General features: G+C 36.1%; 1 protein-coding gene across 8 annotated transcripts in view; it reads left to right on the top strand.

Annotated features, from left to right (window-relative positions):
• The window catches only part of PCDH7 (protocadherin 7), a 420420-nt gene that overhangs the window by 61578 nt on the left and 341191 nt on the right, over window positions 1–17651 (top strand). Inside the window, exon 2 of one of the 8 annotated variants that reach the window (XM_084798660.1) lies at window positions 2682–5134. The exons of the other annotated variants lie outside the window; for them this stretch is intronic. Within the exon in view, the coding sequence (XP_084654786.1) occupies window positions 2682–2759 (78 nt within the window). The 3' untranslated portion in view covers window positions 2760–5134. Of the gene's footprint in view, window positions 1–2681; window positions 5135–17651 lie in introns of those variants that run through there. 8 annotated transcript variants of the gene reach the window in all.

Here is a 17651-nt window from a genome sequence, read left to right as displayed (position 1 = left end):
ATTCCTAGATTAATTGGCCTTTTATTTAACCAATGAGTGATGAGTGAGATATGAGGGTAAGTTCATAGGAAGGGGTTCAGAATGACTCAGGTTAAAGCAGTGTGTGTGTGTGTGTGTGTGTGTGTGTGTGTGTGTGTGTGTGTGTGACTTGTTCCCTGTGTGATAGAAATGAATTGAGAAGAAAGGTTGAAAGGGGATGACACACACAGTGTCTCTACAACTTTGCCTGGGTTGGACCAGACTGAAAACTTGGTCAGGTCTGGCTTCGTGGAGCCTATTTCCATAGCAGTGGTGATCTGGATATTACTTCCGGGCCATTTTACTTAGCTGATTCAAAGCAAAGCAAATACATCATGGTAACATGCATTTCTATTCTGACCCTTCCCACCACAGTTTTCAGAATTCTGATCCATAATTGTTTTTTATGAGCTCAATAAAAGATTTGAAATATGCAGTTTTCTTTCTAAACATTAATTTTTAATGTTGAAGAGAGAATTCATCTTTCTGGACTCCAATCACAAGTGGATATTTGTATATAGTTGTGGTTTTCCATACACAAACAAAAGCTCAATTAGTTAAACTGTGATACAGTTCTGAGTAACATTTTAGTAAGGGGATTTCATTATCTTACATGGCAGGATGGTGCATATATTATTTAAATGTGTTATATATCCATTTAAACATATGTTATGTATATTCATTATATTCATATGCTGAAATTATAAGTCAGCTTTAAAAAACATTGAACATTTTGACTCTTCTGATTTTTGTTTTTTTTAAATGTCTCATTTATCCATTCATTTATTAAAAGCTTTGGAGAAAACCTTAGCACAGATCACACCATTAAGGAAAGTTAAATCACTCTCACATGGGAAAGATAAAAAGAAACTTAATGATATTTTTATTGTTATGTTAAATTTAAGAAATAGAAAAATTGGAGACAATTATATGCTAGCAAGGCATATACCATTTGCATTGCATACATTAAGAAGAGCTATGTTCTAAGATGAAAAGTCATATGACAAATAATGTAAAGCAAGAATGTCCACACAATTTAAAAATCTCAAAATTGCACTTATGATACCATGAAACAACAGATAATTTGGTTTACTTAGTTATCAGATTGCAAGGATGCATTCACTCGTTAACACAATGTCTTACCAACCAATCATGTGCAGATTCTGGGAGAGAATAGGTGGAGTGAGCATGATGTTTACCCTGAGGGATGATACTGTAGCATTGAATATGGTAGAAGAATTAAATGAATAACTATGAAGCAGTTAAATGTGTCATAAGCACTATGCAAACCTGTCATATATGGGGAGGACACAGAAAAGGCAGACTGAATTAAATGTGCGCTGATACTCCTATGAAATGAGAAAAAGTATACCCAACATAATTTTGTGATTTAGAGTATATATACTTGTGATATGATTGTGCAATTGAAAAAACCCAAATATTTATTAGCTTTTGGAGTTGTTACATAAAATATTTCTTGAAACAGATAATATTTAATAAGCAACTATGATATTTTAAAGCTGCTTTGATTTGTATGGCTACTACGGGTAGCTCACTGTCAAAAGATGAAGTAAGCTTTATGCTCAAAATCAATTAATTTTCAAATTAGTCAGTCATTTCATTATACAATTAACTGTTATAAATACTTTGATAAGCAGTCAGGGGAAGACAGCATCTACTTATTTCCTAAGTTTGTCTTTTCATGTAAATATATTGTGACTTTGGACATTAAATTGAAAATTTTCTTCCCTCATCCTGATTCTTAAGCACTTGCAGTCATAAACTTCACTGTATTTACGCTCTGAAAGTGACATTATCGTTTTGACAATTTTCAAGATTTCTAAAGATTTCACTACCATCATTTGTGGCATCAAATTAAAAAAAAACACTTTGCATAGTTGTCATAGAAAGGAAGATTTAGCCTATTGATTGCTCTCAAGTTCAGAAAAAATACTTGACACCATTTAAAGCTTACATTAGCACCAAAAATTTGAAGGCATAATATCATCACTTCTTATTTGTGCAAACTAGATACAAGAACAGGGAACATGGTCTGGCAGCAGTCATGCCTTGGAACAACAGTGTATCTTGTGTGTACTAGGGATCAGCAGTTCATTTGTGTATCACATGTAAACTGCTAGGCTTCAGTGAAGAGAGAGTGAGTTATATCATGATTTCATTTAGAGATTAAAAGCTACATGGAGGCTGTGAACACTGAGATCTAGCTCCCTGACACTTTAGGGATGTGAAAGTTAAAAAGCATCTGCTTTTTACCATAATTACCATATCACTCTATTCATATTATAGAATATAGCCTCTGTGCGCTCCATCTTCCCTCCCCTTGACACTTCATAGCCTTGAAAAGCTTGAACCCTGAAATACAATTAACTCAATGATTCTTATACCAACCAAACATTTCCTGTCAGAGACAGCATCCTTGGGATTAGCCAGCTGTATTGATTTAGGTGCCCCCGGGTTGTTAATTGTAGTGAGGACTGCTATGTTTCTGTGACTTCTGAAAAAGGTTATATCCACTGCAAATACATCTTTGAGAAGGAAAGAATGCCATTAGCTTAGATATGCAGTTCAAGATTTGCAACTAGGCTGGCAAAACCCTACTCACATCCCTGTAAAGCAGACATATATTTTTGTATTTTTTATAGGTCGATACAGTGCAGACCACGAACCCACCTGACCACATTGAGGAATCGTGTAAAATCAATGTATGTGCTCGTAAGTGAAATACATGGCAAGTTCCAACTCAATATGTTGGATCCTAATAAACCCGTATTTGTCTTGTGTAGAAAGAAATTGATTCCCAAGGGGCAAGATCACTAGCTCATTAAAGTGAAGCCCCAATTTTGAAGAACACAAAAACTTTCTGCAGAAAGAAATCAAACCATATTTTGCCAACAACTGAAAACAATGAAGTTCTGAATATGGACTTCCGGAGGGATGTGAGCGAGGTTTTGCAATCTTGTCCATTACTGTGAAGAGCGAGTCAGATGTCGCCAAGTTCAGGAGCGTAAACAGAAGAACAGAAAATTCTTTATTCACTTTGCAGTTGAATGGACTCAAGTAAAGAGTTGTCATATCCACCTACTCTTGTTTCTCCTTGTTATTGTGGACATTACTGTAAACATGCTTTCGTCTGCCTTGCTGGAACTCATTGTATGCACTATGTAGAAATCATCAGGGCCTGTGCTAGATCAACAAAGAAGTGGAAGTGTATATACCTCAGGACCAAACCCCGAAATTAGACATTCAGTGCTATTTAATAAGGTTCTAAGGAAAAAAATACCACTGCCAATCAGGGAAAGTGAGGAACTGGAGACTTGGGTGGAAATACAATTTAGGTAATTCTGGTACCCACTGAACATTATTTATGATGTTATAGAAACAGAAGATAGATCATCCTGTACTTAAATACCTTTTTCACAATTTCTGAATTAGTTTAGGTTTAGGTACACAAGTGTTCAAGGAATTCATGGCCATTATGTTAGTAGGAAACTGGCCTTTTAACTTTGAGGTCTTATTCATTCATGTGTGTAGACAAGAGCCTTCCTATATATATTTAAAGAAAAAATAAAAATAAAAAAATCGAGGATGAACTGCATGCCAGAAGCTCCTCGCATTATTGTGTTAGTTCCTCAATTGAAAGGCACGTTATAAACTTGCATCCTGATTTTTGTATGAGTGTGAATGGAGGTGTGTATAAAGGTGTGTGTGGAAGGAGATAAAATGTAAGTGTTAGCATTTGCACTTTGGTCTGTTACCTAGAATGCAAAGAGGCCACATCCACTGTCATAAGCCATTTCTTCCGTTATTATTAATGATTATTATTCACAAAGCAAGCGATTCTAAAATAGGATGTCTACTGCAGAATTTCTCCAATTAAATATGATATTTGATGTGATTGAGCCATTTATATTAAGACGGTACTGATGTCTGATAGTAATGAGTGTAGCTCGTGTGAGATTAGTGTGCAGACAGTTGAAAATGCACATTCTACTCCTCAGCCTGTTTGCTTAGTGACAGGACTCGAGTGAATCATGGATGCCATTATAGAAAGGGACTAGGAAATATTTGTTTTCTTAATTCTAGCTTTTTATTCTGTCAGTAGGTTATGTGTATTTATCCCTTACCTTTGTTCAGCCTAAAATATGTAACAAATAATCTTATGTTAGTATAAATCAGGTCATATATATTTGAAAGAGATGGACATATTTTTTGTAGTCACCAGGTGCCATAAAAAATTTGAAACTACTGTCCTTTGATACTTTTATTCATTTCTCCTTATCTTGCTGATTAGTTTTATAGTAGAATTTTTACCTCTTCTTTCTATGTGACAATCAATTGCAGCTGTTTAATGTTACAGGGATTTTTCTCTTTATTTATCCTATTATAATAAATTATAAGACAAACTGTATGATTCTACTGTATTGAATATTTTTGTGGCCAATATAATAAAAGAAAACTACTTTATATGATGCCTATGTTTCTTATATACATAGTCCTGTTAAACTCATTGATACATACAACATGTTCCTCTTACTGGTAATTTTTTTTTTATGGAGAATAAAGAGCTTAGATGATGACGATTAAAGATTTTAAAATATATTTTTAATTAACGTATAATTCCATTCTTTCTCTCTATCCTTCATCCCTTCTATATGTCCCTTGTCTCCTTCTCCTCATCCTTCCCATCCACTTCTCAACTTAAAGGCCTCTTTTTCTTTGACTATCGTTGTTACTTGTAAATATAGACACATAAATATGTAAGTACAACCAGTTTAGTCTGTTTTTGTTCTTTGTGTGTATGTGGTTACAGAGCTGAGGACTTCTATTGGATAACATTTTTAAGGCGTGTGTCCTTGGGAGAGGTAAATTATTCTCTCCTACGAGTCATTAGTTCCCTACCATTCTCTGTCCAGGGGTGGGATTCCATAAGACTGTCCCCTGTCACTATATCTTGTCTGTAGGTGTGGATATTTTTCAAGTCTTGCTTATGAAGCCATGTCTAGGAGACAGAGTCTCATGGCAAACATCCTCATTCTCTAGCACTTACAAGCTTGCCACTCTGGCCTCAGCTATGTTCCTTGAAGAGAAAGATTTGTTTTGAAGATGTGTCTGTTTGGACTGGGTTCTAGGCAATCCATTGATGTTGCAGGACAAAAAAAAAAAATGCCCTGTTCATTTGCAAATTTGTGTTTGATTTTGCTTTCCTCAAATCTGAGAAGCTATGTTTTGATGCTCAGATAGGTTTTTGGTTCGTATCATCAGTAAAATTAATTTTAACTTTTAACCCCTAAAAATTGATAATTTACAAGTTATATATATGATACTTCTTACTGATCCCATTATTAAAAACTAATTACTTTCAGTACTAAGGGAATCACATACCATTTTCCACTTTATTTGTCCCAAAGCACAGCCCATACCTCATGATCAACATAACAAAATTCACCATTGTTGCTATTGTGCTCCTGATTTAATGAAAAGGAAACATGACATGGTATACATAATTATGTTCTGGGATCAATAGTTTCTCTCTAAGTTAATTGAAGCAAGCAACACCCAAGTACAAAATCATTCCTTTTACAACAGAGAAAACCATTTTGTTCTGCCCAGAGTTGAATGCATGCCCTGGCAAAATATAACAGGAAGGGAACCAGTTTGTCTTGCTTTTTAACCCCCCAAGGATTGATCTACACATAAAGGTCTCCATGACTTCAAAGGCGTTTCTGGACTTGGATCAGGCTAGTTGAGTTCAGAGCAGCAGACACCAGCCCCTGATGTTTATTGCTGTGGGCTCTTTCATCTAATGGTAATTCTTTGCTTAGAGGAAGCAACAGCCAGAGCAGTGTCGTGACTGTTAAAATTTCAAGATTAATGTTTAGTCGCGAAGCAACTCACACAGAAAACAGTACCTTCATTTTACTTTCTGGCTATTACTCCAACTGTGGAAGTTCCAGGCAACGGTAGGAAATAAAATGAGCGCAAACTTCTGTATCTACAGATCCAATATATATGCCATGTGGGTTTTTTCATTGCAGCACATTGACTGGTAGAGTAGTGTTGCTTCCATACTCATGCAGTTAGCATGGCTAATTCATTTTTCCTTCTTTAAAAAAAAAACATTAGTCTAATGAACTCCCCACTTTCCATTCAGTTTAATTTCTAATTATTTGTACAATTGATCTGGATAATAAAATATGACTTCATCACATTAATTGATTTTCTAAGACTAGAAGTTGAGGTGGGAGGTTTGCAAGTTTTACCTCTTCTTCTAAGCTTCTCTTACATCACTTTCTAGGAATGTTATGGCTTTCCCTTATCCCTCTATTGGTTCATGGAAGATTGCTGTGTGAAAACTGGAACAGCTGTGAATGAGAATAAGCTCAAAAGTTGTATGGCGAATGCATTACCAGACTTTTACATGAGTAAAAATGTCACTAAAGCAAAAGAGTAAAAATTAAAAAAAAACATTAAGGATTACAATGATTGCTTTCCACTGTACTCCTTTTATATTTTTAAATTGCTAACTATTTTACTATAGTGTTTCGATAAATAAAATTAGCTTTAAAAAAGGAACCTATTTTAATGTTTCTCAGACCAGTGTTTAAACAGAAGTTACTGGAAGTCAGCTCCATTCTGATAATGTGCTAATTATCTGCTTATTGTTGCAAAGCTTATAAAGAAGACACTATGATTGGCATTATACCCCTTATACACTACAGAACTAGCAGGAAATAGAGCTAGGTGTGAGTATTTACACTCTTACTCTGCTGATCACACTCTGGGCTGCAAGGCTTTGAGGACCGGAAATACGGTAAAAACCGGGTTATTAGTTTGTTGAGTTGTGTTCAGAAATTGGGAGTGCTCAGATGAACTCTTTTGTTCCTTAGATCACAGACCTCTTAGAATGAGATGGAGCCAGGCTGCGTGACTTGGATTTGAACGGTATTCTGAAGCTCTAGCATACAGAAATACTGGTTAAAGATAGACTCTGATATAAACGATCTGCTTTAAATACTGTAGACAGGAAAGAAGAAAAATTCTTTTCCAATTTACTTGCTTTGTGGGCAAAACATATGTTGCTATAAATGTATAGTTTTAAACTGAAAAAAAATTAAATGCAGATTTTTGCTTCCAGAATGTAAGAGGCCTGAAGAAAATGACAACTGTATTCCTTGAGGAAGTGGAGTTCATAGTGCAATGGAGATTCAGCGTGCAGGCACTTACAGTGTCACACACATGGTGGCTCAGAGGGCAGTGCTCCAAATCCAGACTGCCTGGGCTGAAAACATTCCTTACCAACTGACTATTTGCACAAATGCACTTCTCCACTTCTATTTACTCATATACAACCTTTACAAAGTTAACAGTAGTGACTACCTTTAGCTAGTGCTGACCAATTAAGGAGACTCATGTAGGCAGCATGTGAGTGGCATACTATGAGTTAATTCAGTGTTTCCAATAATCAAGTTTTATTATCTGTGCTTTTAAAGTTGATGTTGGAATATATTGGAGTGGGTGTGGCAGACGTTCAGGAGTCCAGATAGAGCTAATATCACTGTCAAACAGTGAGATGAGGACTTGCACAGCAACTCAACAGAATCAGACAGATACGGGCTCTCCAGGAAAATTCATCAGTTCCTCGTGTGCTAAGACTCAAACCCTCGGTGAGTATGTTTTCTCAAGCAAAGACTAGTGAGAGTGAACTGAAAAGCAGTATTTAGGTATTTCTAAGCCGGTGATGAAACTTTTAAAAAAGTATTTGAAGACCATCTTACTGTCAGACAAAAGGGTATAGACTTTTCTCCTGTTATCACTATACTAAAATTATAAATTAATTTTAAGGTATAATACTAATTATTGATACAGCGATTTACATAACCACCGGACGAATGAGTTAACTGGGTGATTTTTGTAAATGTTCAATAGGTATTTCTCTTATTTTGAAAATTATTAAGTGGCAAGTGCGCTGTGGTTAGTAGATGACAGGTTTTGGATGCACAAATTTTATGCCTGTGTCACTGAATTGGCTATAGTTTAGTGTCTGCCAATCAGTGGCTTTCATCTTAAGCTCTGTGATTGCTTGAGCACTGGAGAGGATTAAACAAATGCCATGACCTTCGTTTCCTCCTATTTAAAACTCTGTCTTCAAGAAGGTAAGATGATTAGTACCTCTACCCGAAACAATGGCCTCACACAGGGCACTGTAGTAGTCTGAAAGCACATCATATCACTTGGGAAAAATAGGAGGAAAATCAGTTTTAAGTTCACATCCCTTGGATGTTTTGTGTCAGGAGTTTTCCACCTTAAACCCCTACCCAGATCTAGACAATGGACAGAACACTCTCCACAGTAGAGTGGAGAGTGGGATATTACTTTCTCACATACTCTGGTGCCTCACCTTTGACCATGTCCCCTGGAGGGGGAGACCTGGTGGCACTCAGAGGAAGGACAGCAGGTTACCAAGAAGAGACTTGATACCCTATGAACATACACAGGGGGAGGTAATCCCCCTCAGGAACAGTCATAGGGGAGGGGAATAAGGGGAAAATGGGAGGGAGGGAAGAATGGGAGGATACAAGGGATGGGATAACCATTGAGATGTAACAAGAATAAATTAATAAAGTAAAAAAAAAAAAAAAAAGGAAAGAAAAAAAAAAGTTCACATCCCAGATTAGAAATGGAGATTTTGAATAGAAATTTTTATTAGACTGCAAGATTCAGAAAATTTTACTGTTTAAATGACAGAGCTGGACTCTGTGTGTTTTATGGATGTTAACAGCAGCATAACAACAGATTATGTACATATATATGTATATATATACATATATATATGTGTGTGTGTTTGTAGGTTTCTGATGGGGAATTATCATTATTGTGATTAAAAAGGAATCCCTTCCTACTCCTATCCTCAGATGCAAAGGGTAAGACAAACATTTTGAGGCCCAAGAACTTTTACAAGTACAGTTCCATCAATTTTCTAATTGCCGATGCTCAATTTTGTTGGGGAACAGTCTGTCCTTGTGGAATCTAAGTGGGATCCAGCTCTCCAATCTTCCTTCTTTTCTGTGTGTCTAGCTATTAAGGGAGGGCAAGCATGGGCTTTTCTCTCCCGTATGTACCGCGCTCATTGAAGACACAGACACTCGGAATGTGTATTTGGGACACATCTGAAAGAGGATACCTCCTGATAAAAACATTTCAAACAGGCTCTGTTGGGACACACAAACTTTCTGATGACTTAAAACAATTCTATATTTATTAAATAAAATTATTGCCATTTTTTAACTAAGTTGAAGGCTAATGGTGATAGGTTACTGAAACAAATGTGTGCAAAGGATAGCACTGAAAGTAGTAAGGAATAAATCAAACAAATCATATAAGACTTTTAATAAAAATCTTTCACTGAGAAGCCAAAGAAATATCTTGACTTCTACATTGAGAAGTTGCTACAATTGTTTATAAGAAGAATTTTTTATTAGTCTTACATAAAGAGAAACTGTATTTAAATGACTACATTGTGTTTACCAAGACAGGGTCTTTACTACCTCCTATCAGCCTGATTTTAACTTAAAGAAAGAAAATATAGTCTATATCTGGAGTGTAGGCTCTGGAATCATGGGCCGTTTTCATCTGAGATTAATATTTGTATTAAAGAGAATGATTTCAGGGTTCCAAATTAGTGCTTACCAAGTTGAAATGAGATAAAAGTTAAAACAAAGTGGTAGAGCAATCTATTTTGTGCAATACACTTCTTCCACCATTTAATTAGAAGTTTAATTAGCATGATGTTTCATGTTGTGACCTAAGCCATAGTATTCTCAAGAGGTTTAAAGAAGACAATGAACAAAAAATTAAACTTAATTGTTGATGGATATGTCATATGTCATCAGAAATATAAATAATTCTTTTTAAAAATAAAAGAATGCACATCACCCTTTTTTTTCTTGAATCCAGAACCAACATTTTTGAGAATTATCCAATGTGAAATACTTCCACAAAAAATGTTTGAACTAACTCTGTGTACAGTAGTTAAATGAGACACATTTTAATTTCTAAGTGACCACAAACCAATGCCTGAAGGATTCTCTTAGATAAAAAGATATAGCTCTCACTGTTTTGAGAGCAAACATGAAAGACAGGTAGAAAGATTATCAGATTTTTGAATACATAATGTGATTCACAGGATTCTTTTAAGAGCTCCTGTAATGATTCACAAAAGCAGCATTCTGGGAAGTCTAATGGGGCTCTGCCTTTGGACAGGCTTGAGGGAAGAATGTGCCTTAAAAATCATTTACCATGTGTGTGACATAAAAGGGTCTTTCATGCCTCTTCACTCCCCTGGCAGGGTCTGTTCAGATGCTATGCAGTTGACTCCATTACACTCGATGGATGTATCTGGTGAGCCCAACTCCATCTACTAGAATAATGGCTTTGGCTTTCCACAGCAGACAGTGGCCACGGTACTTTTCTTCTGGAGGTCTGAAACGGCAAAGCTTAGGCCAGGGTGACACTGCTTGTGCCTGAAAGCAGGCGAAAGAATAAAATATTTAATTGTTATGTGAATGACATTCGTTCTATAGGGAACTATTTGTTTATAGGAGGCTACATTTGTTGTTGGTAAAACCATACCAGGAAGAAGTTATCTAAGGTTTTCCTTTTTTCCCTTATCTCCTCCTCTTATTTAACTCATATACTCACATGATCCAATTTTTCTTTAATAGGATTTATCAAAGTTCACAATAATTATAGAAATATAGAATATAAATATAGAAATATGTCTCTAACTGATGACATGCAGTCAACCAAAATATCTATTTTCCAGAGTGCAAATACACTAGATTGGTGATAGGCAATTTGTTCAAGGAACATCTGGGCTGAGACAAATACTAAAATGTGTACCTCTGTGAGTACACACACAAATACATGAAATTAATTGAAAACAAAAGCTTGTAATATTTCTTAGACCATTATTTAACTTTTGTTGCTAAGACCCTGCTCCTTTACCTGGGGACAAAGGTTTGATTTCAGTTTTCACAGTCGGATCTCACTTGTTTGTTCTTGAAAAATTATAGTTCGCAGAGACTGATTAAGACTCCCTGTCTCACATCATCCATACATATAAATGAATGAATATGTGCTTCTTAATATGTGTGTCTAAATGTGAATGTGTGAATATGTATGAGTGCATGTGCGCATGCGTGTGTGTGTGTGTGTGTGTGTGTGCACACGCCTGCATACACACTTGCTTTTGTGAGACAAGATTTCACTCTGTAGCTCTGGCCTGGAAGGCATCACAATTCTATTGCCTCCTCAGCCTCTCCAGCACTAGGGTTGCGGATATAGGTCATCAAGCACAGCTGTAACTTAAAGACATAATTGGTTCAGGGGATGTAGCTCAGTTGGCAGAGTGTCCGGTTAGCGTGCCAATGTTCTTGCCTTGGTTCCTTAGCTCTTCCTAAACTGGAGGGGTAGCATACACGCTAGGAATTTAGGACCCTCCAGAGATTTGAACTGGAGTCCAGGGTTGTCAGGATTGACAGGATTGTTTCAGGCCCGAACTAGCTCCTGGCACACTTGTGCTATAAAAAATAAAGTCTAAAAAACAAACAAACAAACAAACAAAACAAAGCAAAGCAAAAAAAAAAAAAAACACCTTAAAAGGACATAATGTATAAATTGAATAATGAAGAGTTTAAGTCTGAGCAACTTTGGCAAAATTATTCAGTTCTTTTTGTGTTTACATTAAAATAATAGCATACTCATGGCATTATGAAAATGTGGCTCCTGATGTTCATATATGATACTCCAACATCTGCCTGTGCTCCGTAGTAGTCAACAAAATCAAAGCTGTTATTGAGGAAAGGCTCAGCCAAATGAGACATGGTACAGCTCACCTATTCCCTGTGATCCAAGTTTCTGAAGAGGTCTGAATGTAGTACAAATGTTGTCAGTCACAAATTAAGTACCTGTCAGTGCTGTCTTATATAAAAACAAATAAATCACACACACACACACACACACACACACACACACACACACACACACACACACACCTGTCTATCTGCCTGTCCATTGATCTGTCCATCTATCTATCTATCTATCTATCTATCTATCTATCTATCTATCTATCACCTATCTATATCTATCTATCTAACTACCTATCCATCCACCCACCCACCCACCCACCCATCCATCTTTTGTGTTTGAGACAGTCTATTTGCTGCCCAGGCTGGCTTTAGGCAAAAGATATTCTCTGGCCTCAGATTTCTGTATACTACGATTGCAGCCATGAGTAACCAAGGCTAGGTGTGTGTTTAACAAAGCTCTTACCTTAATCATAAACTACACTGAGCTTCCAGTAATAGATTGTAATCAGAGTGTTAGGGGAAACCCTGACTGTAGTAATGGGCTATGACAGGGATGTGTAAGGCAAATAAACTCTTCCCCTGCCTTCTCTGCTTTTGTTCATGGTGTTTGTCACAGCAGCAGAAAGCAAGCCAGAACATGGTGTGTCTAACTTAACATATTTTCTTTAATGTTAGCAGGAATTGAAAGCTGATTTTAGAACCATTTGTTGGTTTAGACTTTATAACCTTAATAAATGAGCTTGCTGTTTTGCATCGCTTCAAAGGGGTGTTTTAGAATTGTTTGGAGCATACAAATGTGTTTATAAAACATGGTAATTTTTGTAAATGAGAACATAATAAAAATGATGATCAATGCATTACTCTGAGCTGCTTCCACACGGATTTCTGAGTTTAGAAACTATTCATTAAAACAAATACCAAGAAAATATGCAGCAGTTTTACAGTTTTTGTTATTTATTTTCTAATAGGATGCAGGAGTGTAATTTTGGTAAATTCATACCCTTATCTCCACTTTTCATTTTTTCTTTCTTTGTTTTATTAGTTGGGATATATATCAAAACTTACAGGTAGTAAAACATTTTTCTTGACATTTAAAAAAAGGATCTTACTATGTAGACAAGGGTGATCATGTATGCCTTTCCTTTCCATGCTAAGATTAATGAACGGCATGTGCTAGCATGCCAGGTCAGGATGTGACACACTTCTAAACAGGATATTATTTCTTCATCCAGTGCATAGTTTCTACCATTCAAATTTGCTTAATTGTGAGTTTTGGGTGTAGCTCATTTTTAATATCTTCAAATCCATTCTTGTGATTTTTTCCCTATTACCTTGTTTCTCATATGTCTGCTGCAGTTGAATCTGTAGCTTCAGTGCCATTTCCTGTAGACAGTAGCGGTACCCTTTAATAGTCACTGTTACTTTCTGCTGAGTCTGCATTGTAAATTAATATACTCCAATAACTGTGAATAAACGTTTTCCCAGTCATTGCACAAACTAGTATGATTATAAAAAACATATGTTCAAAAAAGCATAAGCTTTTTCTGTACTTACTGGTATTGTACGTAACTATTCAGAAGGGTGAAATTAAATAGATTGGAGGTAGGCCTGGGAGAGCTTAATTAAATTAATTTTAATGTTGCTGACATTTATTTTCATCAATTTGGGTATTTAAAAAAAAGCTCATCAATTCTGCCTGTTCATACCCCCAAGACCTTTTAAGGCTAAAAATGATTCATTTCAGAAACACTTAATGCTGCCTCGTTTCGAATAACCCACGGATGCCTTAGTTTGGAGTCCTGGTGCTCAGGCTCTGATCTCCATCTGACATCTGTACTTTCATATTTCCGTGTGTCTATGTGCTAGTCACTATGGTTATTTCCAAGGTGGTTTCTCCACTTCACAGTTTGCAAACAGGTAATTCCATTTTTAAAGAGTTAAACTTTTACTATTCTAAGTGTCTGTCTGTCTCTGTCTCTGTCTCTTTCTCTCTCTCTCTCTCTCTCTCTCTCTCTCTCTGTGTGTGTGTGTGTGTGTGTGTGTGTGTGTGTGTGTGTGTGTGCATGTGTATGTGTGTGTATCTGTGTGGGCATACAATATGTGAGAGCATGCTCATGAACTATGTACATGTGGATACCAGAGGATAACTCAATTGTGTCAGTTATGTCTTCCAATTTTACATGGATTTTGGAGATTGAACTCAAGTCATAAATCAGGCTGATGTAGTGAGTTTCTTTACCCACTGAGCCATTTCACAGGCCCCGTGCCAACTCACTGTAAAGCACACTTCATCTAATCCTGTAATTCTTTTTCTTCTCAACTAGACAAAAGTAAAAACCTCATCATCTGTGATTCTTTTTTTTGCTAAACATTTTCCAAATTAACAAACTGTCAATATTTAATTGTAAGCAAATTTATCTGTGTGGTTTTATGGTAGTTTTTTTTTGATGGTGATATATTTTTGCATGAAAGTGTATGCATATTTTATTTCATTAACTTATCTCATAAGTAGGTAAGTATACATATGACTAATATTTACTGTTCCTTCCTGACAGTCTTAGTTGACTGCTTCGATTAGAGGAGATGTCCATGAAACTGTAGTTGAATTAATTTGCGTCTATAAATGGGATTTGTGTTTTCTGGGATATTAAGCGGAGTATGTAATTTCAGACATCGAATAAACATTTATTGAGTTACTGTAGTACGTTAGGTGTTGTACATATTCCATTACAAGGAAATATTAAATAGTGGATAACACATTCATGGGCTCCATTTGCTCACATTCTGTGATGTTAAGGATCTACTATTTGTAGAAATTCAAGTGTGGAAATAAAAAAGAATGTTACCAACATGTAATAAATATAGGAATAGAAGACTAAGACAAAGAGTGGAGGTATAAGTACATGTTAAGGCTAGATGGCATAACGGAAGCTGGAAACCAGAGAAAAAAAGAGTTAAGATATTTTAGTCCCTGGTAAGGTGATCCAACTTGATTTGGGGAGGAGTTGAAGTCACGTAATTTTGGTCTCTAACACAAAAGTGTGGAAGTCTTGGGTTGTGGGAGAAGCAATGCCCATGGCATAACAGAGAAAGGACTATGGATGGAAGAGATGAACAACACTTACGAGATTTAACTTGAAAGCTTAGCTGAAACATATTTCCTTTTAGAATCTCAATTTTGATGGCTACACTTTATGTAGGAGAGAAGTAATGGAAGCAAACTGGAACCATCTGTGTACACAAATGCAGTGCAGTTCTCTTCAGATTTACCTCACTACTAGAGGAGTAACTATAGTTGACAGCAACAAAACAACAAAATCACATGTACACAAGGTTCAAAACTACACAGAGACACATCTATTCTTTTAACAGAGTGAAGTTTTACTTGTACAGTAAATCTATGTGGCTTTGGAGGCACACACACACACACAAAAAGGATTATATTGTAAAATTTTCCAAGTTCTAATGCAGAAGAGCTGAGGAGACCCTATTGCATTAGGGTTAGATCTCAGCAAAGCCATGCCCAGTGTGCTGTGCTGAGGTCATAGGCTAGGAATCCAACAAATCCATGGTATTCTATCTCTGCCATGGTCTAGATAAGTGGTTTTCAACTTGTGGGTCTCGACCTTCTTGGGGGGTCCAATGACCCCTTCACAGGGTCACATATCAGATATCCTCCATATCAGATACTTATACTATGACTCATAACAGAAGAAAAATTAGTTATGAAGCAGCTATGAAAATAATTGTATAGTTGGAAAGTCACCATAACATGAAGAACTGTACTAAAGGGTAGTGGCATTAGGAAGGTTGAGAATTACTGGTCCAGACTTTAGCCTTCAGCCTATAAACTAATTTGTTTTGTTATCTCTAGATGTACATTTTTTTGATTTTTATTTCATGGCATATTAATAAATTATTTCTTTGTAAATTATGGTTAAATTTGTTCTTTATGGAGAAAGAATTTCTGCAGCAAATAATGCAGACATGATTTTCTTTCTTTGCTTCCTTTGCTTGTTTGTTTTGAGTCAAGGTCTTGCTTGAATTTACCTCTTGGCTCAGTCTAGTCTCAAACTCTAAAGGACTCCAACTCTTCTGCTTTAAACTTGTGGGGGTTTAGATTATAGACATGTGCTGACATGCCTGGCTTGGATATAATTTTCAAAGTTATGAATTTTATAGAAAATGATGTTTTATTTTTTAATCAATTTATTTTTACATACACATTTTATTATTACACATAGATACAATAAACTACTTACAGCAAGAAGAACCATGAAACAATCAGGAATTATATAAATGTTGCATTCTTAGTGTTTTGCCTATTTGTATTTGACAAACTTGAAGAAGACATCTTTCCCATCTTGGTGCAATTAAATTTCTGAATGTAAATCAATCTCCATCACATATTGTCATTATCAACGTAAAACATCTATGTAGACCTAAAAACATCTTAACCCCTAAACAACTAAGCTTCATTGTAAAACTGAACTAACTGGTCTTCAACTCCTTCAGAGACTTGAGAAGAAATAAACTTGGTTACCTGAGTATTGCGGGAGTGGAAGTTAGTAGCTTTTTAAATGGAAAGATGACAGAGACAGTTTTCTACCTGAATAGTCAGTCACCCAAAACTCTCTATAACGTTGGAACATCTGAAAATTAAGTTTTCCTAAACAAAACAAAATGAAACACAACAGCAGTTATAATATCTACTTTGCAGCTGGAAAGGCAGCTCAATGACAAGGACATTTTAAGGATCATCGGTGTGGAGTACAAAGACCAGACAATTAGTTGTTTTATTTATTTTTCTTTCTTTTTTTTCATTATTTAATTCCAATGAAAAGATATTCTACTTAGAGACTCAATACAAAAAAGATGCTATGTAGTAAGTAAGAAAGACAGAGGTAGTGAGGAAGGTGAAGACACTTGGGGAAAATGTTTAATAACATCAAAGTCTTATGGCTTGAACCATTTAATAAAGGGCATTTTCTTAAAGTAAGTTAGAATGGAAAGGCAATTGCTCTCAACAAGAAACCATGAGCAAAGTCTCCAAGTTTACCATTTATTAGACAAAAAGAGCACAATCTCTATAGGACAGGCAATGGGAAGTGAGACTCTATATGGACTGGAAAGAATAAGTGAACTCAACTCAAGAAGAGCATCGACATTCCTACCCAGAAGTTCAGATTATTCTAACAGCTTTTGAAAGAAGCTTCCAGCTTTATAGCAGGCCACCATAAGATAATTATTTTAAGAACATGGCTCCCCTCCTAGAGTGGAAGATAGCTCATAGCAACATCACTGAAGGAAGTGATTCTTTTCAGGGAACCAGACAATCAGATGGAATCTGATCACATATTTCTTTTTTAATTTAATTTAATTTTATTAATTTATTCATATTATATCTAAATTGTTAGCCCATCCTTTGTATTCTCCCATTCCTCCCTCCCTCCTGCTTCCCCCCTACTCCCCTCCCCTATGTCTGTGACTAAGAGGGACCTCCTCCCCCTGTATATGCTCATAGGATATCGAGTCTCTTCTTAATGACCTATTATCCTTCCTCTGAGTGCCACCAGGCTTCCCCATCAAGGGGACGGTGATCACATATTTCAATGGCATGCATACTCAGACTGACATTGGATAGTGATCATGATGTCCATAGACGGATGGGTGGGTATGTGGCGTTTTATAGCTGACTAGATATTGCAGAAGAAAGGAAAGAAACATGGAAATGAACTTTGCTTC

The sequence above is a fragment of the Acomys minous genome (genome assembly GCF_964271855.1).
Source record: "Acomys minous genome assembly, chromosome: 10".
NCBI lineage: Eukaryota > Metazoa > Chordata > Mammalia > Rodentia > Muridae > Acomys > Acomys minous.
The sequence above is the reverse complement of the archived record's forward strand: the minus strand, read 5'-3'. Positions and strand labels throughout refer to the sequence as shown.